The 24,850-nt window shown below is 50.2% G+C and overlaps 12 protein-coding genes across 12 annotated transcripts; 7 read left to right on the top strand and 5 right to left on the bottom strand.

Moving 5' to 3' along the window:
* Nucleotides 1-635: 635 nt before the first annotated feature.
* On the top strand, nt 636-1,979 carry TrAtP1_004916 (uncharacterized protein; the record flags this gene model as incomplete). The annotated part of the gene is made up of 3 exons (XM_014084302.3): nt 636-1,039; nt 1,107-1,441; nt 1,495-1,979. 3 exons carry the CDS (start codon nt 636-638, stop codon nt 1,977-1,979), a joined length of 1,224 nt encoding a protein of 407 aa, XP_013939777.2.
* A 94-nt stretch (nt 1,980-2,073) lies between these two features.
* Nucleotides 2,074-2,631, top strand: TrAtP1_004915 (uncharacterized protein; the record flags this gene model as incomplete). The annotated part of the gene is made up of 1 exon (XM_066112504.1): nt 2,074-2,631. One exon carries the CDS (start codon nt 2,074-2,076, stop codon nt 2,629-2,631), a length of 558 nt encoding a protein of 185 aa, XP_065968589.1.
* A 625-nt stretch (nt 2,632-3,256) lies between these two features.
* TrAtP1_004914 (uncharacterized protein) lies at nt 3,257-3,664 on the bottom strand (the record flags this gene model as incomplete). The annotated part of the gene is made up of 2 exons (XM_066112503.1): nt 3,257-3,414; nt 3,481-3,664. The coding sequence occupies 2 exons, from the start codon at nt 3,662-3,664 to the stop codon at nt 3,257-3,259; spliced, it is 342 nt and encodes a 113-aa protein (XP_065968588.1).
* A 124-nt stretch (nt 3,665-3,788) lies between these two features.
* TrAtP1_004913 (uncharacterized protein) lies at nt 3,789-5,663 on the bottom strand (the record flags this gene model as incomplete). The annotated part of the gene is made up of 3 exons (XM_014084994.2): nt 3,789-5,081; nt 5,181-5,492; nt 5,631-5,663. 3 exons carry the CDS (start codon nt 5,661-5,663, stop codon nt 3,789-3,791), a joined length of 1,638 nt encoding a protein of 545 aa, XP_013940469.2.
* A 366-nt stretch (nt 5,664-6,029) lies between these two features.
* TrAtP1_004912 (uncharacterized protein) lies at nt 6,030-8,908 on the bottom strand. The gene is made up of 2 exons (XM_014083371.2): nt 7,710-8,908; nt 6,030-7,649 (listed from the first exon to the last, which is right to left on the bottom strand). The coding sequence occupies exons 1-2, from the start codon at nt 8,674-8,676 to the stop codon at nt 6,328-6,330; spliced, it is 2,289 nt and encodes a 762-aa protein (XP_013938846.1). The 5' UTR covers nt 8,677-8,908; the 3' UTR covers nt 6,030-6,327.
* Nucleotides 8,909-11,709: 2,801 nt separating this feature from the next.
* On the top strand, nt 11,710-12,065 carry TrAtP1_004911 (uncharacterized protein; the record flags this gene model as incomplete). Its single annotated transcript, XM_066112502.1, has 2 exons — nt 11,710-11,783; nt 11,930-12,065. 2 exons carry the CDS (start codon nt 11,710-11,712, stop codon nt 12,063-12,065), a joined length of 210 nt encoding a protein of 69 aa, XP_065968587.1.
* Nucleotides 12,066-12,260: 195 nt separating this feature from the next.
* On the top strand, nt 12,261-13,992 carry TrAtP1_004910 (uncharacterized protein; the record flags this gene model as incomplete). The annotated part of the gene is made up of 3 exons (XM_066112501.1): nt 12,261-12,330; nt 12,394-12,524; nt 12,610-13,992. 3 exons carry the CDS (start codon nt 12,261-12,263, stop codon nt 13,990-13,992), a joined length of 1,584 nt encoding a protein of 527 aa, XP_065968586.1.
* A 460-nt stretch (nt 13,993-14,452) lies between these two features.
* On the bottom strand, nt 14,453-16,237 carry TrAtP1_004909 (uncharacterized protein). Its single transcript, XM_014083495.2, has 2 exons — nt 16,116-16,237; nt 14,453-16,045 (listed from the first exon to the last, which is right to left on the bottom strand). The coding sequence occupies exons 1-2, from the start codon at nt 16,195-16,197 to the stop codon at nt 14,532-14,534; spliced, it is 1,596 nt and encodes a 531-aa protein (XP_013938970.2). The 5' UTR covers nt 16,198-16,237; the 3' UTR covers nt 14,453-14,531.
* A 181-nt stretch (nt 16,238-16,418) lies between these two features.
* On the top strand, nt 16,419-19,261 carry TrAtP1_004908 (uncharacterized protein). Its single transcript, XM_066112500.1, has 4 exons — nt 16,419-16,547; nt 16,630-16,881; nt 16,942-17,061; nt 17,125-19,261. Exons 1-4 carry the CDS (start codon nt 16,510-16,512, stop codon nt 17,159-17,161), a joined length of 447 nt encoding a protein of 148 aa, XP_065968585.1. The 5' UTR covers nt 16,419-16,509; the 3' UTR covers nt 17,162-19,261.
* Nucleotides 19,262-19,425: 164 nt separating this feature from the next.
* TrAtP1_004907 (uncharacterized protein) lies at nt 19,426-19,877 on the top strand (the record flags this gene model as incomplete). Its single annotated transcript, XM_066112499.1, has 2 exons — nt 19,426-19,512; nt 19,572-19,877. The coding sequence occupies 2 exons, from the start codon at nt 19,426-19,428 to the stop codon at nt 19,875-19,877; spliced, it is 393 nt and encodes a 130-aa protein (XP_065968584.1).
* Nucleotides 19,878-20,477: 600 nt separating this feature from the next.
* On the top strand, nt 20,478-21,451 carry TrAtP1_004906 (uncharacterized protein; the record flags this gene model as incomplete). The annotated part of the gene is made up of 3 exons (XM_014084297.2): nt 20,478-21,149; nt 21,209-21,313; nt 21,368-21,451. The coding sequence occupies 3 exons, from the start codon at nt 20,478-20,480 to the stop codon at nt 21,449-21,451; spliced, it is 861 nt and encodes a 286-aa protein (XP_013939772.1).
* Nucleotides 21,452-22,088: 637 nt separating this feature from the next.
* TrAtP1_004905 (uncharacterized protein) lies at nt 22,089-24,706 on the bottom strand (the record flags this gene model as incomplete). Its single annotated transcript, XM_066112498.1, has 3 exons — nt 22,089-22,514; nt 22,587-23,813; nt 23,891-24,706. 3 exons carry the CDS (start codon nt 24,704-24,706, stop codon nt 22,089-22,091), a joined length of 2,469 nt encoding a protein of 822 aa, XP_065968583.1.
* Nucleotides 24,707-24,850: the final 144 nt, after the last annotated feature.

Below are 24,850 nucleotides of genomic sequence, written 5' to 3'. Positions count from 1 at the left end.
CATTTAATTTTATAGCTTTGCTGCTACAACAAAGGATAATTCATCGATGAATTTACATGTACTTTATCAGCTGAAGGTGCTGCAGCTGGCTGTCTGCCACGTGATCTCCATCAACTTCGCTCCAACCTCCAACTGACTGGCTCCACCGCCAAAAAGACACGCCATGCAAGCTGCATCATCCCTGTCGCCCAAGCCACAAGCTTTCAGCCATCTACGTTACTTACGCAGCGCCATGGAGAGGACCTGATTCAATTGTCTGCCTGATTTGAGGAGTGCTGAGAGCTGCGAGCCGTAGCGAGGATCTGCTCTTCACCTGCATTTTGCACTTATTGTATGTACATCCCATCAAGCCTTTGTCTTCTCTCTGTCAACGTGCAGTAAACCTTTTACTTCGGGCACTTATTGACCCTACAGTACCGAGGAGCAGCTGATAGTGCTCTAGATCCACTCTGTGTCGATACTACCCGCTCGCGAATACCATACGATTACGCTTCTCCATCCTACTGCATTGCATTAGCTATTGCTTGCGCGCCTGTCTGGCTTTATCGCTCTGCCATTGTTGCGGCTACAGCGACTCGCAATCCGTCAAATCCCGTATCATGCTCTGATCAGCTATAAACAAATCGAAAATCGCCATGGCTCCAGCTCGCCGCGGCCAGCCGTCTGCGCTCTCCGTCCCTCCTCCCGCCTCTTCCACCGCGCTCGTCGATCTGCCGCCCATTTCTGCGCTGTTCCTCATTGACTTTGATGTCAAGGCCGGCTACACAATTGCCTGGAAACAAGCCATTCCGGGGCTCGAACTCGAGGGTCTCGTCGAATACAAGTCGCTGCCGTCCGGCCTGCACACCGTCTCCGACGATCTCATCTACTTTGTTCACGATGGCGCACATGCTGGCCTGAGCGCATTTGTCAATGAGCCTTGCGAAGAAGAAGGGGCCCGTCATGCTCGTATGATTTCCGTAGGAATTCTTGTTCCTCTGAGCTATGGAAGGCTGGGGCGGGCATGGAGGCATGCCGACAACTTGAAGCAGATGGCGGCGTAAGTAGTAACCCGTTCGGCGCATTGTGTAACTGGAGCTGGAGCTAAGTAAGATGTTGCCAAATAGGAACCTCGTCAAGGATCGCAGTCAAACCGAAATACTAGAAAAATACTGGAATACCAACAAAGCCAAGGAGGGAGAGACTTTCTCAGCCATCGCCTCGCCCATCTCTCCAGTACTAGACCCGTTGCGCAAGGCTCACGAGCGAAATTCATCTCTCACCGATGGCGTTTCGCTATTCCAGCCTGAGCACAAGCTCTCTCCTTACCATCCTGCGTGGAGCCTCCCCGAGCTGCTGGACAGATTCGGACCCTTGATTTTTCCCATCCATCGAGCCGCCTTGCTTCGACAGCGCATCTTAATATCGTGCCATGCTCCGGTACATGAGATTTGCAACTTTGGTAGGCAGCCTCCACCTCTTCCATGAAAATTCAGAGACTGACAAGCTCCCAAGTATATAACATCTCCATCTTATCCAATATTCCGCTTTCCATCACAGACTCGCTACCTACACCTGCTCCACCTCAGCGTCTTCGCCCTTTATTCAGTATTGGCGTTCATGACATTTCATTTCTTATGGATGATCTCAAGGCATCAAAGCGTGACCGCAGCGATGAAAACGCCGTCGATGATGCGGATGAGTCAGGCTCCGGGTGGATTGCCTGCACCACTGATAGCATCCTCGCAACCAAGGACACTCTCTGGGATATGCTCATCACGATGCCCCCAGACTACTCTGCAAATGCCAAGGAGAAATCTTGGCCGATTGTAGAGTGTCCTCGCGGAAGACCAGTCAAGGCAACTCAGCGTGATCTGCGTCGCTTCAACGCCCTACGCACAGGTCTCGCACGATTGGCTGCAAACCCACCCACCCCGACTCCAGGTCAAGACCCTCGATCCCCCCGACTCCGAGACTTCAGCAGTGAGGTTATCTACTAGCCACTCTGCTCGGCTGGTTAAAGATGAACCTTATGGAGCTACTGACAATCTCGTTGAGCCCCTCACCTGGGCAGCTTTTGCCTATAATGGCTTCATGTGGTGGGCCAGCGCGGGTGAGCAGATTCGCTCAGAAGAACAAGAAGAGTCAACTCGTGACTCGGCTCTCCTCGCCGATCTATTATCCCCAACCAGCCCCAGAGTTGGATCCATGCCAATACCCCCGCCTGCTCCATCGTCGTCACAATCAGAGCCGCTCAGTAATTCAATCGCTTCTCTTGCCGCCCGCCGCTCAAGCACCGACGGAGAAGCCAACATCGAGTTGGCCATCATCACCTATTTCCACCGTCTCACCACGCAGATGCTCTCTGTCCTGGTGGATATTGTCGACGCTGCTGATGAATCATATCGCGACAACGACGACAGCGGCGATGCCGATGGAGATGAGGATGAAACTGAGGGCTTAGTCCCCAACGAGAGCGATGACTCCGACCCTGCCATTACCATAGATAGCCGGTCCATTGAAAACATGGGCCTCGACGTATGGAGCGCCAGCGATACCTTTTTTGTGCAGGAGCTTGTTGCCTTGTATTTCGGCAGACAGGCTGTCATTGAAGGGAAAGGAGTGGAGGTATGCGGCGTACGAGTATGCTGAGCCAAACCACTCCCTTTCTATCCTGTTTCTTTCCTTCTTATCCTTTTTTTTATATCTTGCTTTGGCGAGAGGGCTTGAATGATTCATCTTATGATTACCTATGGGGAATGAAAATGAAGGCGAAGGAGTAATCTCTGGCGATAATATATATTTCCATGACGTATATAGATGTAGGAGTAGTAGCAGTTACAACAGGTGTTCACACACACATACTCACATGCAATGAAAGCACAAATTTCTGATTCAAGATTTTTTTTCCTTCCTTTGTTTCCATTTTACATTGCATTGTTCCTCATAATGTGATTCTAGTATAAAAGCTAGGTAATACAAAGTAAACTAACAAGAACCGACATAAAATTAAATCCTTATGCCATTTGAAAAAGAACTCCACGCCGGCGACAAGATACACGGCTACCCGACCCAGTCAGTTTGTTTCCCTTGCCGCAACACACACACATGCAGCTAATGCAAAGTCAACCTCGAATGCTACTCTTTCAAAGTACCAAATGCTTCGAGGCAAGATTCTTCTTTTCCCTCACACTTTTTTTAGAATTTTTTTGTTCATTTTTCTTTTTAGTCTAATGAAACACTCTCCATGACAAGTATCTTGTCCAGGAGAAACAACTCAGCTCTCATCTTCCGTATCAGTATTCGTGTCACTTGCGTCATCCTCCTCTTCATCTGTGCCAGACTCTTCATCAGAGCTGTCCTGCTTCCGCTTAGGCTTGGGAGCCTCGCCGGTAGGTTGACCCTTGAGAGCCTGCATTTGCCCAGCAATAGAATCTGCATCAATCATATGTTAGTTAAAAATCCTTCGTATACTATTTTAAGGGTGTAAGAATGGCTTACCTTCTTCGGGTTCGCTGATTTCGTCTTCGGCCTCCATCTCAGCCGCCTTGCTCGCATCTTCCACAACAAGGGTGACTTCCATCTTGGTATCGAAACCGACGTAAGAATCGCAGATGACGTGCATGCAGAAAGTGTAGTGGCCAGGCTGAGGAGGAGCGGCGAACTGAGCCTTGAGAGCCACCATGTTAAAGGTAGGCTTGCCGTCTTCGGTAAAAATGGGCTGATCAAACTTGTCAAAGGTGAAAGGAGGAACGGCCATCTTGTCCTGCTTGGAGTCGCTGAGGAAAGCGTACCACTTGGGAGAGTGGTCACGGGCGTAGTGGGGGGGCAAACGTCAGAGGTGGCAGGGCAGAGTTCTCCTCAACAGCGACGGGCTTGCCATCAGGGCCCTTGACAATCTTCTTCTTGCGGCCCAGAATAGCGTCCATATCATCTTCAGCGGCATCGATATCTTCCAAGGAAACCTCATCGATAGCTGGGACGTTCTCGGTACCGGGAGGGATGAAACGGCCCTTGATGACCAGAGTGACGAGAGATGAGGGAATGATGACCTTTTCGCCAGTAACCTTGAAGAACGCCTTGGCAACACGGAAGAAAGGCATCTGCTTTCCGACACTGATGGCTTCCTTGTACTGCTCTGCGGTAAGGAGATCCTTGCCAACTGCGAGCTGTCTTCGCTCGGCATCGGGGAGGTCCATGAATTGCTGAACAGTCAGATGGATTTTCGAATCGCCTTCAATGGCCGCGGCAACCTTGTCGTTGATGTGAGGGAGCTGGAGGAGAGGAGATGACTTGGGAGAAACTGCCTGGATGAGATGCTGGTTGGCCTTGAACGATCCTGCGATGGGGCCAATGTTGCCAAATGCCAATGCAATCGCAGCAAAAGACTGGTTCAGTGTACGGGCAATTGCGCCAACTTCGAACTTTGCCTTGGTCAGTGCAGGGTCGTCGAGCTCGACGCGACCCAGATAAGCCCACAGTAAAGCAAGCACCTTGCGTCGCACGCCGCTGTCGAGGTCTTCGAGCTTTTCCTTGTCCTTAGTAGAGAAACCGCACGCAAACAACGAGCTCTCACCCTCTGCTGAGATTCGGGATTCGATTTTGGAAAGGCCAGATTCGGCTTGGTCTCCCTTGAGGACGGTCTCGAACTCCTTGCCAGTGCTAAGAGCGGTGATAATACCACCCTCATCAATCTCCTCGTTGTAGTGTCTGAATAGGCGGTTGGCGCTTTCCATCAGGACGCCTTCTTTGGACATCCGCTTGGTACCATACCACCACGAGCCAACCAGATAGGGAAGTAGAATGCCCATAAGACCGGTATAGAGCAGAATCAGGTATTTGCCGTTGCCCTCGGCGATGATGAACTGAGGTAGCGCAATGCCGATGCTGAAGCTCTGCTTGCCATCGGGATGGCCGTACTGGATGTAGTTGTTTCGTACGTCCTCGTCCGTCAGGGCTTGGTAGGCTTTTGTGAGTTCAACGTATCGGTCGTTAAGCATCTCCAGAGTCTCGTTCTTGGAGGGGTCCGGCCTGACCTTGTCCGGGTGGAATTTGACGGAGAGTCTCTTGTAATGAGATTTGATTTGTTTTTCAGTAAAGGTCTGCGAGTCACAGTAATATTAGTCTTGGAAGCACATAGTAGTGAGGAATATGCCGCCCAGCTTATTGCTCCAAGCCCTGCCATCCGTCTGGTTGCTTACCTCTGAGATGCCCAGAATATCGTAGGGATTCCAAATCTTGGGAACGATTCTCTGTGTGACAATAATAAGGTAGACCATGCCCGCCATGAGCGCCCACCCCAAAACAACGAAAATCGCCCGCTTAATCTTCCTCTGCTTCCTCTTCTGCGCCTTGCGCAGCGACGCTACGACATCGCCATGCTTTATTTTGTAATCGGACGAGATGCGCGGCGCAAGCGCATCGTCATCGGTGCTTCGACGGAAAAGACTGTATGTCAAAGGGAGGGTGACCAGGCCGGTGACGGTCAAGATGAAGAAAGGGAAGAACTGGCCCTAAACATTCGAGAAACATCGCGGTTAGCATCATCGTCCCATGGCCCAGACAGCTCCAGCCCACCCTGCCAAGGCGAATTGCAAGAAGTGGCCAAAAGACTCCGGCAGAGCAAAGAAGTCGGCAAAGGGCAAACGTACCTGTTCGTCGTACGAGTAGTCTGAGCTGCTCATTGTGACGGCCTCGAGGAGCTCAGCCGGCTCAAGGAAAATGCAAACACAAAAATTATGGCCAACGATGCCAACTGGAGCGATTGACTGCCCTTCTCAAAAGTGTCCTTTGAATGATGGTATAAGCGCAAGGCCAGCGGCGACGGGGCAGTGGATTATCCGGCTTCCCCACATTTCATGAGGCCAGATATAGAAAAAAATAGACAGGCGCCTTATCGCGCTAGTGTGGGCTAATCTGCGCTTTAGTGAGGTACCGAACAGCTGCCGCAGCCTTGAAGAGGTGCCCAAATTTGTCTGGGGTTATTGTCCGAATAGGCATGTCAATTGCTATTGTAAGACGCTAGAAATGGCATCTCGTAGAAGCACCGTGGAAACGCGTAGATGTAGTATACGTTGCAACAAATTCCATGCCCTTCTATGATGGTGCTAGTACCTATTGCCTTGGTGGCACTAATGCATTTTCAAGATATTCACATGTGATTATCATTTTGCGACACCATCTTGGTCAAACGTGTCCGTGGTCCAACTTCACAACACTCCCAAACAATACTCTGGTTATAAATCAAGAAACTCCATACAAATTTGTCTCCATCGCTGACACGAATTGCTACTCGCGTGATATGTTCTACTTATGTTACAGTTATGCGTAAGCCCGCCTTCTAAAATCTTAGTTGCTGACATCATCCTTCTCATCGCCGTCTTGCTGCAGTGGCGTAAGTTCAACATTGTTGGTAAACTCGCCATCCAGATCGGAATCGTCCTCTGTCGCTGTCGCCGAAGACACCATCGCCATTTCTCCCAGCAGAATGCTTCTCAGGTCATCATCGCTATAAATCGACTGCATGCTTCCCCTCCTCGCCCATGGTCTTGTTTCTCTTCTTGCCTGGTCTATCAGTCTCTCTATCTTGAGTCGGTTCGATATGAACTTGAGCTTGGGGAACGTGCTCTGCTGTCCCTCGTGTATCATTCGAGCTAGACGCTCTGCATCGGGATCTGTTAAAAGGTGCCAGTAGTCTGAAGGGATAGACTTGGGCCAGATGGTGATTGTTCCACCAAATTCCTGCAGCCAGAGCTGGCTCCAGTCTTGTCCCAGAGGGCGTGGTAGCAGCTCTGCGTGTCTGATAAATTTGAGCCACTTATTCATGTCGAGTTTGAGGTAATGCTCAATTGCCGACATGAGATATCCGCCACGCCAGCCACGGCCCTTGCGATGAGTGACGGGGTGACCAACGGCCCCTCGTGAAGAAAAGAAAAAGAGGTTAATATGTGGGTTGACTTGGCTCACAACGGTAAAGTTGACGTTGAAGTGCGTGTTCAGCGCTTTGATAGGGATATCCGTTCTTAAGCTGCCGTCTTTCCACTTGTGGCCGAATGAATACGGCGCCAGCGTCCCATCACGCATCTTCATCATGAGGACAACAGGATTGAGAATACCGGGGACTGCTGCAGATGCTAGTACGGCAGACCAAATAACGCAGTCGGGGCTGGTCAAGTAATTGCAGAGGATAGTTGGAGAGTGAGGGTCGGCCGGCACGCAACTGACGTTGAGAATGCGACCAGTGCGCTCGTACGCCTCCTTAAATGTCATAGAGCCCCTTGTAAACCACGAGCATCGCTCGGCCCAGTCAACCGAGTCAAAGCGAGCTCCAGTCCTCCACCATCGGGAAAACCACGTAGTTATCGATTCGCCGCAGGCCGTAATTCGGTGCGCCAGCGCTGGCACCAGAAGCTGCTTCAGCTCATCATTGGTGTGGGTGGCAACAAGGCCTGCTATAAGAGCACCGCCGCTGGTTCCAGTGATGACGTCTGGGAGTAGGTCTGCATCAAGCATCGCTTTTACTACTCCAACATGATAGTATGCGAAAGTAGCTCCTCCAGACAAGCAGAGTGCTGTTCGTCCATAGTTGGCGTGCATGTGCTTGAACAGTATTCGTTTCTCGTCTGCTTCGAGCTGATCCGTATTGAGCAAGAATCGGAGGCTCTTCTCGACTGAAAAAAAGTTAGCCTCTCATCAGGAATCATTTCATGGAAACAGCAAGTAGAGCTCACCATCGTCAACGAAATTTTGGACCAGATTCTTGGTTCCATAGTATGTTTGGCTGTAAAGTCTCGGATTTTCCACGCCAACAAAGTTATTCTTGACGCAAGCCTCCAATAGCGCCCTCAAATCATCAACAGATTTTCTCAATTCTTGTCGATTGCCGCTTCGCTCAAGTGCTTCTGCCTTGATCCTCGTCTTGCGTATCTGTCCCCATACTCGCTTCACTGTCTTCGAATCATAGTAGGCGAAATCGTCGACCTCTCTCCAGTTCTTTCGGCCCAGAAATTCATCAAGCTCTTTGGCTGCCTTGACCCAGCCCTCATAGCTGGATGTTCTGCGCATATTTTTGCGCAATATTTCACGGCGACCTCGCCATGTAAAGAAATGTTCGTAGAACCAGATGTACCACCTCGTGGAAAGGTACGCAACGCTCAGTCCAATAAGCCAGGAGAACACGAAGAAAAGAAGCGGCCACTTTGATAGCAAGTACAGGTATCCCTCTCGGGTCTCATCTTTTGTCCTGGTGCCCAAGAGTCCCTCTACCGCCGCAGCGCCTTTCCTCCTCTTCTTTGTCCCTCGTTTGCTTCGATAGAGACCAGGGTTTATTGGAGCCCAGTCGTTTTGCGCCGTGACGAACGTGCCCATGGTCGGAGTCGGTGGTACAGGCAGATCGCCTCCAGCAGCTCCGGCCGCTGCTGCGACAGCTGCGACATCATCTTCTAGGACACTGCCGGCCACCGAATCCCTCTTAGTTAGGTTGACGGAGCTGACGCTTCTGGGCGACTTCAAGCTGGAGGTGTCGTCGGTTGGGCTTTGCAGAGGGTCGGGCGCTTGTAGTGCCCTCTCGAAGGCGGCCAGATCTTCTGGGTCGAGATAATCGGTATCGATGTTGGGTAGCGCGGATGGATCGAAGGCATCGCGAGGAAACCCGTAGGAGTCGTCGTAGGGAGCGAGTTCAGGAAGAGGCTGCGCCATTGCGCCGACTGACAAGGTGATGCAGATGTATGTTCACGTCGTCTGGGAACTCATGCATTTCCAAGAAGGCGTAGAAATAGCCAAAGACGGCTCGCCGGCCACTTGTAGAGTGCGCTTCGTGTGACCTAGACAAGAAGTCGTAAGATTAAAGTGCTGTCAAGCGTGGTCCTTTGCGCCTCCAGATACGTATCGAGGCGGTCGGCGCATGACGTCTACGGTGGCTGATTACAGCGGATTTTGTTGGGATAAGTGGGGAGACTCCCTAATCTTTAGCGGAGGGGGCAATTAATCCAAGATGCGTCAATGATGGCAGGGGTCCACATGGAAACTGCCACAACCGGTAGTGGCTGGATTAATAGCAGAACGAGTTGACAAGTTGAGGAGTTGCTTGTTTCGTACTTGATACATGGCTGGTTCTCTTGATCTATTCAAATAGAATGTGAACTACACACGTACGCTATTATCTCAATCTTATTGGAGATGTACAATTTGCTTCATCTTAATATCGTACAACTACTTGCAGCGCTTGAATGCGCTAGAGGCAATGTCAGGGATCTCATGCACGACTTGCAGCTGTCCGCAATGGGTCCCAGGCCCTGCGCTACGGTAGCTGTTCCTGCAGGCCGATGCTATTTCAGGTGATTGAGGCACTGTCGCGAAATGAGCGTCGGGGGTTCAACCACGTTGAATAAGGGTTACGTATACTCCTATTTCGAAAGTCAGGCTTACCTCAACGATGTAAACAATTTGTAAGTCGCGAAATGGTTGATATATAAGTTATACCAAGAATTTTATCCTTTTTTTTTTGGCCTCTACTAGGTACTAGTTATCGAGTGACTGGAGTGTTTGTGGCCGAAGCACTTACACCAGACGTCTCATTCATCCCACCCAGACTTTAACGTCAATCTCTTGCTCTAAAGTAAATTTGAAACTCGTAATAACACGAACATAATCTTGTGAATGCGCTCACATAGTAGAAGTGGTCTCGTTGATACAGAGCAGTACCGCACGTGAATTTCCCTTCAATCACAATTCACGTAATCATGGCTTTTCCCCTGATAAATAGTTTCCCTTGCTGTTTTCAAGATACGTTGCTATTCTTCTCCTTGCACCTCGCACTTGTATCGCCATGAAACCAATCAGTCACAAAGTAGATCCAAACGGAGATACACTACTCACCCTTCGCAATCCAAACGCTCCGTTTGGTGGAGATGCAACCGTTTGGTCCAATGCTCTGACAAAATATCGCCCAGAGAAATTAAGACGAAATGAGCGAGAATTGAGCCTACTCGCACAAGACAAGCAGTCGCCTCCTGGTAGCCCTCCAGAAATCCAGTTCCAACTCTCTTCAAAGCATCTGACGCGTACATCGGGATACTTTCAAGGCCTGATGGCCAACAACTGGAAAGAAGCAAGCTCAAGCCGCGACTTTGCTTACTCCGTAACTGCGGAAGATTGGGACGAGGCTGCGTTACTCATGGTCATGAAGATCATTCATTGCCAAACATCGGAAATACCCCAAGTAATCGACTCTGAAATGGTGGCCAAAATCGCTGTTATTGTCGATTATTACCAATGCCGTAAGGTAGTCGATACTTACGCAACGACATGGGTGCAAAACTTGAATGCTAAAGAACTTACTTTCTGTGGCTATGGAAGAACGCTTTTACTTAGGCTTTTCGTGTCCCATTACTTTTCGAGCGGTGTCGATTTCAACCGATGCACGCAGATTATAATACGCGAAAGCAGAGGACCAATTCATTCTCTCGGGTTACCATTTCCTCAAAATATCATTGGTGAGTTGTACCTTTCATGCACGAAGATGTCGCGACTAGTAGGTTGAGTATTTCTGTCGCTAGACGCTCTTGAAGATGAAAGGAAACGTTGTGTTTCTAAAATCGTCACCGGACTTCACAAGGCGATACAGGGTTTTGGCAAGGGCTACCAAAAAAAACCACTGGTGAATGCTATGAAAGCAATGAAACTTTATAAGCCCAGACCAGCGCCGCCCTTTGCGGGCTATGGCGTTGTGGCGATTGAACGAGGTCTTCTTAAAACTTGGACGGATTATAAAATACATGTACAACATGAAAAAAAGGCAAAAAGGGCAAAAAGGGCCTATGGTTGGTACTGGCAGGGTGGACCAGAGCGCCGTAGAGACAATATTACGGGGGAAGTTCGATACCAATTTTGGGCGCATTCTGACAGCATACCTGGATTGAGATTGACAAACTTTGTCGATGTGAGCAAAAAGACATGAAATGTTGTCTTTTTTGGGGGGGATTTTAAGCTATTGTTTAGAGATGGTATTGCATTGGATATTCATGCGCTTGCTGCAAACCTCAGTCTAGGTAACTTACTTTCATATTTTATTTTAAGGTCTATTAGCAGATGAATTGATCAGGGAAATGATAAGCCATTATACACGTATAAGTTTCTTCGCATCTGACTGGCCCAGAGCCTTGCGTGTCGTTACAAAACACGATGCTGTGATTCGTCGCACAGGGATTGCGGCAGGATTTAGCACTGCGGTGGGGTGAGCCTTAAACCACATGCGTGAAGTCGGCTGTGCGCGGCATGCAACTGATGATCATGCGCTCAAAATATCCAAGAAGTGCCCTTTTCCTACTGTATCCTAGGCCTTACTAGGAATACTAGGGATAGAACCAGCTTGTTAGAGGGTCTTTGAATCCTGCGCACGGCGATATATTCAGCAGTGTTGGTTCGGCGTCCTGTCGTCTCCTGTGTCCCAGCTTTGTAAGTCGTACAAGCATTGTTTTGTTCCACGAGCATGGGCCGCTGCAGAAACACTTTGCAGGCCCCTTCGTTTCCCTCTTTTCTAAAAGAAACTACACGAGACACAATAGGGTGCACGCACCTCTTTATCTGAACCGTGCGCATGCAAGAGGGGGGGCTGAGAACCTTGATGAGCAGAGAGCTGAGATGCCATCGAGCAATGTGACACGCTGTGTGTACAGCCGCCGGAGAGTCGCGGGAGAACCTGGATGGCCAGCGAGGCCTGGGTTTGTCATCATGTCACAAGGGTCCGGAGAACAAGGCAATGCCGGCCAAGGAAGCGGTTCAACAGCAGGGAGCAGGATATTCAGGTGAGCAGAGCCGATGAACATTGGGGATTCCAGACGAAATTATCATTGCTGTTGAAGATACACGTACAGAGAGCATTGTTGCTGAACATCTGGCGTCCTCTGTCAAGTCATTTACAGGCCACTGACACTGGTATATAATCGCCTAGCGCCTCCAGCTGTCTGCAGGGTGCCATCGCCACCAGAATTCAGAAGGCCCCTCCTACGTCAGCGCCCCCGAAAGCAGAAACCGCGCCAGCTCTGACTTTAACAACAACTGCTCACACCACACCAGACTTCACCTAAACGGCCAGCCACAGAAGAGCGCAGACTTTGCAACTGCAAAAGACGACAGCGATCCTACACCCGCAATTCTCGATATCCGCCAGGACTCCACAGATCTGCCCGCAGCCGACCTACAGCACCGTTGCCGCCACAGCCGACCTCGACTCGACTCGACTTTGACACTACCGCGGAGAGAGAACAACACAAAGACTCGCCATGGGGTTGGAGGCGAGGGGTGTCGACAATGACACCCGCGGATGGATTCTAAGCTGCGTGAGCGGCGTAGGTATGTTATAATCGTTCATTGATGCCTCTGTCTAGCAATTTACTGACTTGGATGACCCTGAAGCCTGCGTCTTTGGCGCGTCCATCATCTGCGTTGATGCTTTGGTGCGCCTCATCCCGGGCAAGTCACACTTCCGTATCCAGGACAGCAACATCTTCCTTGCGTGCTCGCTGAGCTTGAGCTTCGGCGTCATGGTAAGTCCTCATTACTCTCATCTACTTCCTCTCCAACTATGCGCTACAGCCAACTGACCGGTGCCCCTGTCCTCTCGACTTCTAGCTCTTCTCCTCGTTGTTCAGCATGCTCCCCGAGTCCAAGGAATACTTTAAGCAAGAGGGTTGGACCGACCAGGCTGCTGGTCTTGTCATGATGGGCTTCTTTGCCATAGGCTTCGTTGGTATCCAAGTTGTCTCGCGACTCGTCCACCAATTCATGCCTTCCCACGTCGTCGACTGCGACCATAGCCACGACGATACTGCCTCTCACGATGGTCATTCTCACCACGCACACTCGGATCGAGCTCGCTCGCGATCTAATCGCGGTCGTCGCATGCTGTCTCGAGCCCCTGACAATAAAATTTCTGATATTGCCGAGACAAGTAGTGATGATCAGCACCTCACCAGCGAATCTACTCCTCTACTCAGCTCAGAGAGCCAGAATGCTCATACGACACTGACTCGTCAAGCTTCTGCGAGAGACGAAATGATCCAGCGGCCCAGCAGTTCCTTGATGCTGACCCGCAGCCGGACCACTACCACTGGTGGTTCTACAACCGCGAGCAGACGGCCCTCCATTTTGGAGGTCCAGAAGCGGGTCATGTCCTTTGTCAAGGACACAAAAGCCAACTGTGATGAATCTGGACCTTGTTACGGATACACTGATCCCTGTGGCCAAGAATGCTTCAAACATCTAAGCAGTCGTGCGGCTAGTAATGCACGCCCGCTGCCGGCTCTCCGCACAGCTACTGGGCATTTCCAACCTCACCACTCCTTTCATGCTACTCACGATCACGACCACGATCACACCCATACAGATACCAGCGACGCACCTATCAGTCCCAGCCGTGTGGTCTCTCGCGACTCCTTGACCCTGACGGATGAGGAGATCGATGAGAATGGCTTTCCCTGCGACCAGATGGATGAAGGCGACATGGAAGCCCAACACCATCACCACGTTCCTGCCAATGCCTTCCTCTCTATAGGACTGCAAACATCCATTGCCATTGCTCTGCATAAGTTCCCTGAAGGCTTCATCACTTACGCAACAAACCATGCCAACCCTACCTTGGGATTCAACGTCTTCATGGCTCTATTCGTCCACAACATCTCTGAAGGCTTTGCCATGGCCTTGCCTCTCTACATGGCTCTCAACTCCCGCTTGAAAGCCATGGTCTGGTCGGCTTTGTTGGGTGGCCTGTCCCAGCCCCTCGGAGCGGGCATTGCGGCCCTGTGGTTCAAACTTGCCAAGAAGACACACATGACGCCGAATGCTGTGGTGTATGGATGCCTTTTCGCCTTGACTTCTGGCATCATGGTTAGTGTTGGCCTGCAGCTCTTTGTGGAGAGCCTTAGCCTCAACCATGATCGCAACATGTGCATGTTCTTTGCTTTCCTTGGCATGTCTCTGTTGGGTTTGAGCAACGCCCTTTTCGCAGACCACTAGCAGTAATACGAGTGCACGTGTGTTTTCCGATAAATTGCATGATGCAGCTGAGTGCATGTATCAATCACAGGGCTGAAATGACTACATTTCTTCTATTGTTAATATCATACGGGCTGTTCGTTTTCTTTTGTTTTGTCCACAAGGCATTGGGTTTTTATTCTTGGCTGCACTAGACTATGGATCAGGGAGTCAATGGGGAAACGTTTATGCGATATTCTTATTTTTCTTACTCCTTTCTTCCTCTTTTCTGTCTTCATCTCTGTTTCTCAGCGCAACTCTCACAGCAGCGGCCGAACGGCATGGGGTATGGTGTGCCACCATATATAGCTGTTCCAGACAGCGCTAAATGAGGAAATGAGGAGCGACACAAAATTCATTGTTTTGCATTGACTGGTTACTGCTTGGGATATGGGACGGTTTTGGTAGATGAGTTAAAAATACCAGTTGGTAATAAAGTATCTTGTTTCTTTGTATCTTGTCATTGTTCATTACAGTCGTGATGTCTGGTTGGCAATATCTATCTATATCATGGCTTGTTCTTATCTAAGCGCCATAGAAATACACCCAGCTATTTGTATATACATGTTAATCTCCATTACCTTTTGTAATCTGACACCAGATTGTCTCGAGTCTAAAATCCATCCAGCGTCGGGTCGATATTGCCGCCTATGCCTGCTCCCCCCGTGGGCCAGCATCATAAGATTTGCATCATCGCCGATCCAGCCGTCCTGAGAAACCCCGTACGTCATCTGCGAAGCAAAAATGTCTGCTTGGGGATAGCCTCCTGTCCAGGTCTGTTCAGTAGCATTTACTTCAGTGTCAAACATGGCAGGGTTAGTAAATGGCATTGAATCGACGGCAGCAGTGTCAACGGTATTAATGGGGTGTACGGCTGCGATGTGAGCATTGAGGTCGTAGTAGCGGATAAAGCCTTCGCTACACTGCGAGCATTTGAGGGTCTGCTTCTTGACGTTGGTGACTCCGGAGATTTCGTCAATGACGTCTGTCGGAGTTGATTTATCTGTTTTGGAAAGCTTCGGCCGTTCTTGGCCAAGGTGGATGAAGCGAATGTGGTCCTCCAATCGAACTTTTGTGCTGAATTTGTCGCCACATCCTTGGTCGTTGGTCCACGCTTCGAGCCCGGGACCGGTGAATTCGACTTCGCCGCAAATGAAGCGGAATCCTTCGTGAGCCACACGGAAATGGACGTTCAAGTTTGATTTCTTTGTGAATTTCTTGTCGCAGCCGGGATAGGTGCAAGCCACCGTCTTTCGATCTTGAACTGTCTTTCCAGAGTGGTGGATTTCGATATGCGTCTCCAGCTCCCATAACGAGCTTGATTTGTAGTCGCAAAACATGCAGTTTTGGTGTTCTTGCCGCATATGTGACTGCAGCTGTGTATCCGTCGTGAAGCCAACTCTGAATGTCGTGCCATCTTCCCGCAACTGTGGCGCACATTCCATGCACCAATACTTGAGCGGCCCATGTTCTCTCTCCCGATGTCGATTGAGTGCTCCCTTGGAATCGAACGCAGATACGCATCCCGGCTCCGGACACTGGTGCGCTGGCAGGCCTTGATGTTCTTTTCTCACATGCTTGTTGAGCGTTTCTTTCTTTCTAAAGCTTTGACCGCAATCCTGGCAGCGGAATCTGTCGGCGCCTTCGTGGACTAACTGATGACGTTTCAATCTTGTGCCTGTAACGAAGGTCTTTCCACAGCCATCCCTCTGGCAGACGTATTTGCGGTCATTGGTGTGTACGGCCTTGATGTGCTGTTTCAAGTGTTTGTCTTCGATGTAATCCTTGGTGCAGTCGTCATAGGGGCATTTGTGAGGCCGAGAGTTGGTGTGAGAGTTCATATGGTCTCTCAACCGCGCAGGACGATTAAAGCTTTTCGTACATCCTGGCCAGGAGCACGCCAGTGTCTTATAATCCGACGGAAACTTAGTGCGCGGTGTCGTAGCAGCTGTGACTGTAGATTCGACTTCCACACTTGATCCTGGACTTGAAGCCGGAGTATAATCATCGTCGCCATCGCCGTCGTCGTCGACATCTAATACTGCGTCAGTGACATTGAATTTTTTCTCAATGGAGCTTCTTCATAGAGTTAGTTGTGTTCGTACATGAAACTGCAGCACCGCCGGCATTCAACCTCTTGGGCCGAGGCGTACTCGGTACCTCTTCCGCAGCAGCTCGTTTTCTCATAGTCGCTTGTCAATTGCTATAAAATTGTGGTATGTCTAGTATGTCGTCGAGCTTGCTCGATGGCAGAAATTGGGAAACTTTTGAGTGGGTCACGGGGCGATAAGATAAACAAATTGCGCGACAGCCCCAGCAGAGAAATGCGCTAGCAGCGACCCGCCCAAAATTCTAGCAGCTGGAGCCGGGGAAGCTACGGAAAAACTAACCTCCCCTGCTGCAACAACTTTTTTTTGCGAGGCTGAGAAAGAAATCCGCCAGCAAATCGCAAGCCTCCTCCTACCAAGACACTCGACTTTTCACTCTATTCTTTTCAAGATGTCTGACTTTGGCGACGATGATGTTAGCGTTGGCGGGTTAGTATAGTCATACACTCAGAATATGGCGCAGAAGATACAGGAAAAGCCTCTGGATAGGCAGCTAACCCCTTATGCACAGCGACGAGCCCGTGTTGGACGACGAGGAGGTGACCGAATTCTACGACCCCGAAGTTGGCGAGGATGACGATAACGAGCACGCAAACGACCAAGACCACATTGTCATCTCTGGAGACCCATCTGCGGCTGCGAACGCTTCCAAGGACAAGTCAGTCAAAGACAAGAAGATTCCCGACGACCAGCGCACGACAACGCCGTACATGACGAAATACGAGAGGGCCCGTATTCTGGGCACGCGCGCCTTGCAGATCAGGTTGGTGTTGAAAGATTGGCAGCGCAGCACCGAGGGGATATGCTAATTGGGTGGCTATAGCATGAATGCGCCTGTGCTGGTAGATCTCGAGGGTGAGACGGATCCGTTACAAATTGCGATCAAGGAATTGCGCGAGAAGAAGATTCCTTTGATTGTACGGAGATATATGCCCGATGGATAGTAAGTCGAATGCTAGCGAGGCCAAAATCATCAAAGCAGTGCATGCGTCTAACATGATTCAAGCTACGAGGACTGGACATGCGAAGAGCTTCTTCAGTAAACGAAAAAGGGCTTAGCAAAGACGAAAGCGGCCAAGTCAGGTTGCTCGATTCAAGTCGACTCTACCAAGAAAGTCTAACGAGCACCAATGCCGCGACTCATCCACCTTTTCGTCTTCTCGAGGAAAGAAATTTGTTCATCAGCGTGGCGTTTCGAGATTCGACTAAATTCGTCGCATGTTTAAGATATAAAAAGATAGCAGGTTATCCGGCCAGGCATTGTATCATTCTGTCTATGAATGCAGCACCAGAAATGGTTTTGGTCATGGGTCAGACGCCTTTTGGTCACGCACTCTGGCGCATGCATCAACAAAAGAGGTCTCTGCAAAGCTGGAAGAATACACAAAAGAGCATGGCCAATGCGGGTGCAACACTCTGGATCTAGACTGCTTGGATAAGAGTCCTAGTTCTGGACTGTATGGATTGGTTAGAGACTGCTACGGTAGGGAAGCTATATTACATGGATTGCTGCAAAGTATAACGGTACAATAATAGATGTCAGCGAAGAAAAAAAAGTAGATTCGAGTTTTTCTTTTACGTTGCAGAACAATCTGGCGATCATATGCAAGGAACTGTGGACGGCACTTGCGCTGTAACGTAGCAGCCGTAATCATGCGAGCATTGCCGGGTAATTCTAGGCGCAGCAATGGACCCGTGAGCAAACAAATCTATATTCCGAGTGGAGTATCAAATTTTTGTCATTGGTATAGCTGTGTTTGTTTCCGCTGGGCTAGTTTTATCTGTGAACCATCGAGTGCTTTTCAAGCTATCATGGTCATTGACAAGGCCCAGATGGTGATCGAACACAACTAGATGTGTCATGCAGTAAGATTTATTTGAGACGAAATACTACTGGAATCTATAGAGAATCTACATACAACGTCCTGCATAGAATGTCCTCTCCAAACTTCTTTTATAAAAGTTAGTGCAACACAATCAAACACGATGGGCCGTCGGCTGCTACCACGCTAAAGGTCCCGCTGTGGTTTTAGTCCACCCTAAAAATAGCGGGCAAATGCAAAAGCACATGGGAGCACGTTGAGTGACATCATCACGCCTCGGGCCAGATGAGATTGGCTCGCAAACACAAGATCTCTTTGTTTACCATTTGTCGTTGTTGCCGCTACCGTCGTTTAACAAAAGTGTAGATTAATTAGTAGTCTCTCTCGGAAATTTCCTTGGGCTGGTATTGGCTGTGCCTGCCACATGAAATTAAGATATTCATATATGCAGCGCCATGTACAAGTACGCTGCCCAATGACCTCATGCCTCTGCCGCCCCATCAGCCAGCGGCGGAGAATTAAGGGTCTAAAATGCGGTTCCTGCATGCATATACGAGTCTGCGTTGGCTGCGCCGAAAGATGAGCTATGGGCTCTTTAAGAGGCTGAATACGGCAGTTGTGGGATTGAATGAGGTGTTTGAGATGACATGCATCTCCAGCAGTATCCTTGCCACTCGCGAATGCTGCCTCTCTGCTGGATTACAGAGTAGATCCGAGGATGACGGGAAACGCCAAAGCCGGCCAATGGCCATCGCGCAACGCCAGCATTCCTCCCTCGTATTCCCTCCCTCGACTGCTGATTGCTGATATCCTCGCAGCGCGGCATCCGGCGATCGGCTCGTCCTTTGTCCGCCAAGCCAGGCGTATGACGTCGAGTCAAAGATCGACGGCCCTGACACGAACGAACCGCCTCGTAATGTCTCACGGAGCTGTTGCCAATCAGGCTCTATTTTCATAGGGATCGTGCAAAGGCCATGTATAGTACCTAGTAGGCCACGGACGCTATGGAATACCTGGCATCACATTAGAATTGGCCCTGTTGCCGTGTATCACACAGACTTGCCAAAACCTTCGGGTGGCTGCTTAGGGGCCCGTGCCCAAATACGGGGACAGACGTCGCTGCGGCTTGTCGGATCTGCCGCTGAGTGGACAGACGTCAGAATCTTTGCTACAAGGTTATTGCTGGCAAGTGGGAGAGGGAGAAAGGACGGGAGCACAAAGAAGAAAAGGTGGGCGCCGCATTACGTCGGTCTAGTCAGAGGCGAACGGATACACAGCGGGCTTGTGTATAAATTGATTCGGTTCCACGACGAAGAGGCTCACGAGATTGTCTGAGACAAACAACGACTGCTACTTATCCACACCGCCGTCCACCAGTTATAAGACATTGAATCTACCCTGAAGATCTTTTGTTTTATTCTTCATTTCTAGCAATACGCCAAAGCGTCATTAAGAGACTCAACTTTCAACTTACAGCCTTCACCATGAAGTTCTCAACCATCGTCGCTGCAGCTGTTTCCTCGGCCATTGCCGTCTCCGGCAACCCCATCGAGAAGCGTCAAATCGGCGGCGTATGTCCCTCTCTTTCACCATCTTCCTCATCATGATTGAGTCTAACTTGTATTCACAGGTCCTCTTATGCACCGGCGCCAACGCAACCGGCACCTGCTCCTACAGCGTCTACGAACTCAAGACTTGCCACCAGCTGCCCGCGCCTTTCCACCACAACACCAGCACGTTTGCGCCCGATGGCGAAGATTTCGAGTGCTTCCCGCGTATCGGTGATTGCGGCTCCATCTGCACCAGCCCGACGGGATGCACCTTTGGCGCCGTCGACTTCAGCTACAAGAACAAGTTTAACCTCGGTGCCATTAAATGGAATACGTTGATTTCTAGCTTTGACTGCTCGTTGAAGACGCCTCCGAGCACTCAATGAACAAAAAAAGGAAATTTAAAAAAAGAAAAAAGAGAAAAAAAAAAAATTAAAATGAATTTTCCTAATCCATATCTTTTTTTTCACCTCTGCTTTAATGAAGCGAGCTAGAGCTATGCGAGGCAAGCAAACACGCCTCTCTTAATACCAAAGGAAACCCGACAGACATTCTGCCCCTCTTTATTCAACAAAGCAAAAACAAAGAGAGGGGTCCAGAAATGACATGCATAATGATACTTGTTAGTAATGAGTCAGGGACAGAGCTGTTGTTTTGTGTTTATTTTTTTCTGCTTTGGAAATGATCAGGCGTTTATACTATTACCCGATGCTGTTTTTTTGATACTCTTTTCGGACATTTTTCGGGGCGTCATGATGATGGAGATGATAGAGGTTTTGGAGGGGCAAAGCTATGGTGGGGTAATGAATAAGTAGCAGCCATCAAGCAATCAACTTGTCAATCGATTCAATCACTTGATCAAATAGTAGCATTTCATGAGTAACAGGCACTGAATAGCTCACTTGGCATCAAACAGCAACACCAACTCACTCTCAAGCGAAACACACAATCTATTGTCATCAGTACTCACCACAACCATCAACACCATGGCAGACATCACCACCAACGCCACCATCCACTCCTTTGGCGGCCGCTTCCTCAAGCTCACCCACCAGTCCAGCCTCACCGGCGGCCCCATGAACTTCACCCTCTTCCTGCCGGCCGGCATCTCCGCCTCCGACCCGGCCCCGCTGCTCATCTACCTCTCCGGCCTGACCTGCACCCCGGACAACGTCACCGAAAAGGGCTTCCTCCACGCCCACGCCGCGCCCCTCAAGCTGGCACTGCTCTACCCGGACACGTCGCCGCGCGGCTCCGACCACCCGGGCGAGCACGACGCCTGGGACTTTGGCAGCGGCGCGTCCTTTTACGTCGACGCCACGCAGCAGCCGTGGGCCAAGAACTACCAGATGGAGACGTACATCACCGACGAGCTGCCCGACGTCGTCTTCTCGCACTTCAAGGAGCTGGACCCCAAGCGCGTGTCCATTGCGGGCCACTCCATGGGCGGGCACGGCGCCCTGACGCTGTATCTCAAGAACCCGGGCAAGTACCAGAGCGTCAGCGCGTGGTCGCCCATTTCGAACCCGTCGGCGTGTCCCTGGGGAGAAAAGGCCTTTACGGGGTATCTCGGCAAGGACAGGGAGGAGTGGAAGAAGCACGATGCGACGGAGCTGGTGAAGCACTGGAAGGGGCCTCTGAATGCCCTGCTTGACGTGGTATGTTTTATATGAGAAGATGTCTGTTGTAGGCATGCTAATTAAGGGGGAAATTCTAGGGCACTGGCGATAATTTTTACAAGCAGAGACAGCTTCTGCCTGAGAACTTTGCCGAGGCTGTCAAAGCAACGAGCATCGAGGGCCTGCAACTGCGATACCAGGAGGTACGTTATGTTTTTGAGTTGAAAATCTGAGCGGACGCTAATCAATGTTTGCAGGGCTACGACCACTCATACTTCTTCATCTCTACTTTTGGCGAGGATCACATTAAGCATCATGCTAAGCATCTGGGTCTGTTGTAAGAAAAGCTATGAAAAGGCATGCATGATTTGTTGAGGAAAGTACCTATGTGTCATCGGAGAATCAGAGTTTATTGATACGAAGGAAAAGAGTTAGTCAGTAAAAAAAAAATTGTATGATATGATAGAATGACGAGTTGGTTCAAGTTCTGTTGTTATACATGAGCAACACATGCGACGTATAAGAGCACTCAAAATACATTCCCAGAACGGATGATTCTAGTACGCTATAAGAAGAATACGCCTGTAATTATCTCACAAATGTCTCTGAAAGAAGGTTTCTAAGACTCTTAGCAAAATCTTCATATATAGAAAGCCTCCATCTCTTTACAACCCCTGAAAGAAAGAAGTCATTAAATAAAGGGAACATATTCCATGATGTCGTACCCACGTCGATTCAGTTGCACCTTTCCGCAGTCTGCGCCCAAATCAATGAAAAATAAGCATAAGAACCATAAAAGTAGCAGACATAGTTAAGAATAGATAATCCTCCCATCATTGCTCGCTAACATATACTTTCTTGCATCAATGCACGCTGATATATAGGTATATGTGTGTTCCCAGATAAAATATGCCGCGATTAACCCTCTCTTTCACTCTCTCTCGCTCGCACAACGCAAAACTCCATTCAACGAGAACATTAGCTAATCATCTTCTCCATAACAGGACTCAAAACAAGCCCTTCCTTCTCCGTCTTAAACTTCATCTCCGTCTCAGCCTCGCGACGGATCCGCTTATACGCCAACTTCTCAAACTGGCTGAGGCTCTTCCACCAGTGCTGCCCAGCTTCATGGTCGGATATTCGCTCGAGCAAATCAGCCGTCCTGATGCGCACTTCGCGGTCCTTGTGGAACAGCCCCAGCGCAATGTAGAACAGCCCGGCGTGCGACTCAGGCGCTACGTCGAGAAGCAGGCATATCTCCTCATAGGAGTGGATATGTTTGGATAGCGTGAGGTAGATGTCTTTGCTCTGTGAAGGTGTTAGGCGCTGCATGCGAAGACGGTCATGCATGTGAGCCAAATCCAGCCCTTTTAACGGACGAACAGTGTATATCCGTGCGAGGTCCTGAAATCATGACTCGGTTAGTTATTATTCAAAACGGGCGTACGAGGGGTCGTGTTTGGAAGAGATGTTTACCTGAATATAGCTGTAGTAGCTGCGTGTGTTACGCCAGCCCTCAATTCTCGTCACATTGCCGGCCAGCTCCTTAAACTTTGCAGTATCGTCCGCCCACACGTATCCATGGCCACTGGCCCCCGGCAACGCCAGGTCCTGGTCTTGACCTCCGATATACAGAGCAGATGCGCTATACACACTCTCTTCAAACTGGGCCGCAATTCTCGTGAATCTGTTCACCCAATCTCGCCACTTCGCCCGGATGACCCGCTCACCGTGCCTTGCCGCAATACTCCTAAGAATGTCCGACATAAAGGCCGCGTCGCCCGTCAGGTCCTGCGCATTATTGGAGACTCCGCTGGCAGTGTTTGCGAGACTGGGATGCTGCTGCTGAAAGTAAATCAACCCTTCAGTAACTGGTGCCATCTCAATCTTGCTACTAATCTTGATGCGGCCGCTGGGCAAATCGCACAGGACGTCCCACCATTCTGGATGAAGCTCAAAGGTAGGATTGGTAACACCAGCAATAAACCCCGGCACGTTGAGCAGATCTTCGACTTTCGTCAAGTCAGTATAGGGGAAAGCATGCCGGGTGAATCCCCGGAGGATGCCACCAGACACAAGGGCACATGCTGCAAGGACCGCTTCAGCCACATCCCCAGAAGGCATATTGTGGCCCAGAAAAATGACTCTTTTCTGGGTGAGTAGCCCGTTGATCAGCACAATGATGGGATGCGTATTGACTCCGTTCGTCGTCAGGTGGGGATGTAGTGGAAACGGCTGCGGAGACTTGGCATGAGCCTCTGAAAAGTTTTGTATCAACTTGATGAGCGAGAAGTCGCCCACAGTCTCCGGCATGACAGCGGTAGGTACTTTGATAGGGATAGGAATGCCCTTATACATGACCTTGCTCTCAAATTCATGGGTATCTCTGGCCACGGAATACGTCGACTGCCCGCCGCCCTCGACGTGAGCCTTGGTGCCGGCCCTCGAGATGCCGCTGGTGATCTCGCCAGATCCCTCAGTGGCGGTTTCGGCCCTCTCCTCAGTCATACGCATCTGGATTATACGCTCAAACTTTTCGACAAATAAGTCTTTATTGTCGCTTGCAAGCAACAGGTTTCTCTCAAGCAAGCTTAGCCTGGGCATAAGAGACAAGTCCATGTTATTGACCGCGTCATACAACATGGATAGAGTCTCAGGCACTGGTGATTTATAATACTCCTCTAACGCGAGGAGTAGAAGCGGCTGCACGAGAGCAGTTGAAGTTAGTTTGCAAATCCCAACATATAATCTCAAAACATCGAGTAGCATTGGCCACATACCTTGTATATATGCAAAAAGGGATGTCTCGTGCAAATAGCCATCGCCTTGACAATGGCTCCTCGTTTCACTGTTTTATCGTGCTTGGTATTGACCAAGTTGAGCACATAGATGAGTGGGGGACCCTCTGCACCGTCTGGCTCGTCGTCTGAGGACTCGTCGTCGTCCTCATCCAAATCATCTTCGCTCCCCTCTGAATCTTCTTCAGACTCAGTCTCGCCCTCAGGGACCAGCCCCGCTTCTTTATCTCGGCGCCTCTGCCTTCGAGCTCTTCTCCTTGCTTTAGCCTTGCGTTCATCATCTTCGTCTTCTGGCGATGAATCTTTGTGGAGGAAGAACATGGTCCAATCCTGATTACGCGCGTGGGCCTGGTCTGGAAGCATCAGCTCAGCCAACATGTTTTCATCCCCAGTGATGGCGACCGGGTACTGATGCTCCATGACTGGACCACGGTCAATATCAAACGATGCCACCAAGATGTACTCGACATGGTTGGCGTCTGATCCACGAGGATATTGTGATCGAACTCGCTTCTGAGGGTACGACCCTTCGTTCGTTCGGCGTGCTGCCGAGAGAGACGAGTGCTGTGAAGATGGCCCGATGGAAGAAGCTTTGGACTTCATGCTCGGGTCCGAAGTCCGGTCGGTTTCGGCCATGGGGGGCTGCGGTGACCTTGATGGGCGCGAGTGAAAGGACATTTGCGATGGAGAGCGCGACGGGGGGAATGAGGAGAGCGAGGTACGGCGGTGATGAGGCAGCGAAACGTTTGAGCTGCTTGCACCGTTTGAACGAGAGGCGTAGGGAAGAGCCGCCGCCATGGTTCAAATGCCTCCGCCGGCCAGTGTGTCGTGGGATGCTGCGCCTGTATACCGGATCGCCCGTCTCGACTCGTGCTTCTCCAAGTATAGCTGGAGCTCGTCAATCGTATGGATGTAGCTTACAGGCTGTCGAGGCCGAGCCTT

This window comes from Trichoderma atroviride, chromosome 2 (genome assembly GCF_020647795.1).
Source record: "Trichoderma atroviride chromosome 2, complete sequence".
NCBI lineage: Eukaryota > Fungi > Ascomycota > Sordariomycetes > Hypocreales > Hypocreaceae > Trichoderma > Trichoderma atroviride.
This window is presented reverse-complemented; position numbering and strand designations above follow the sequence as displayed.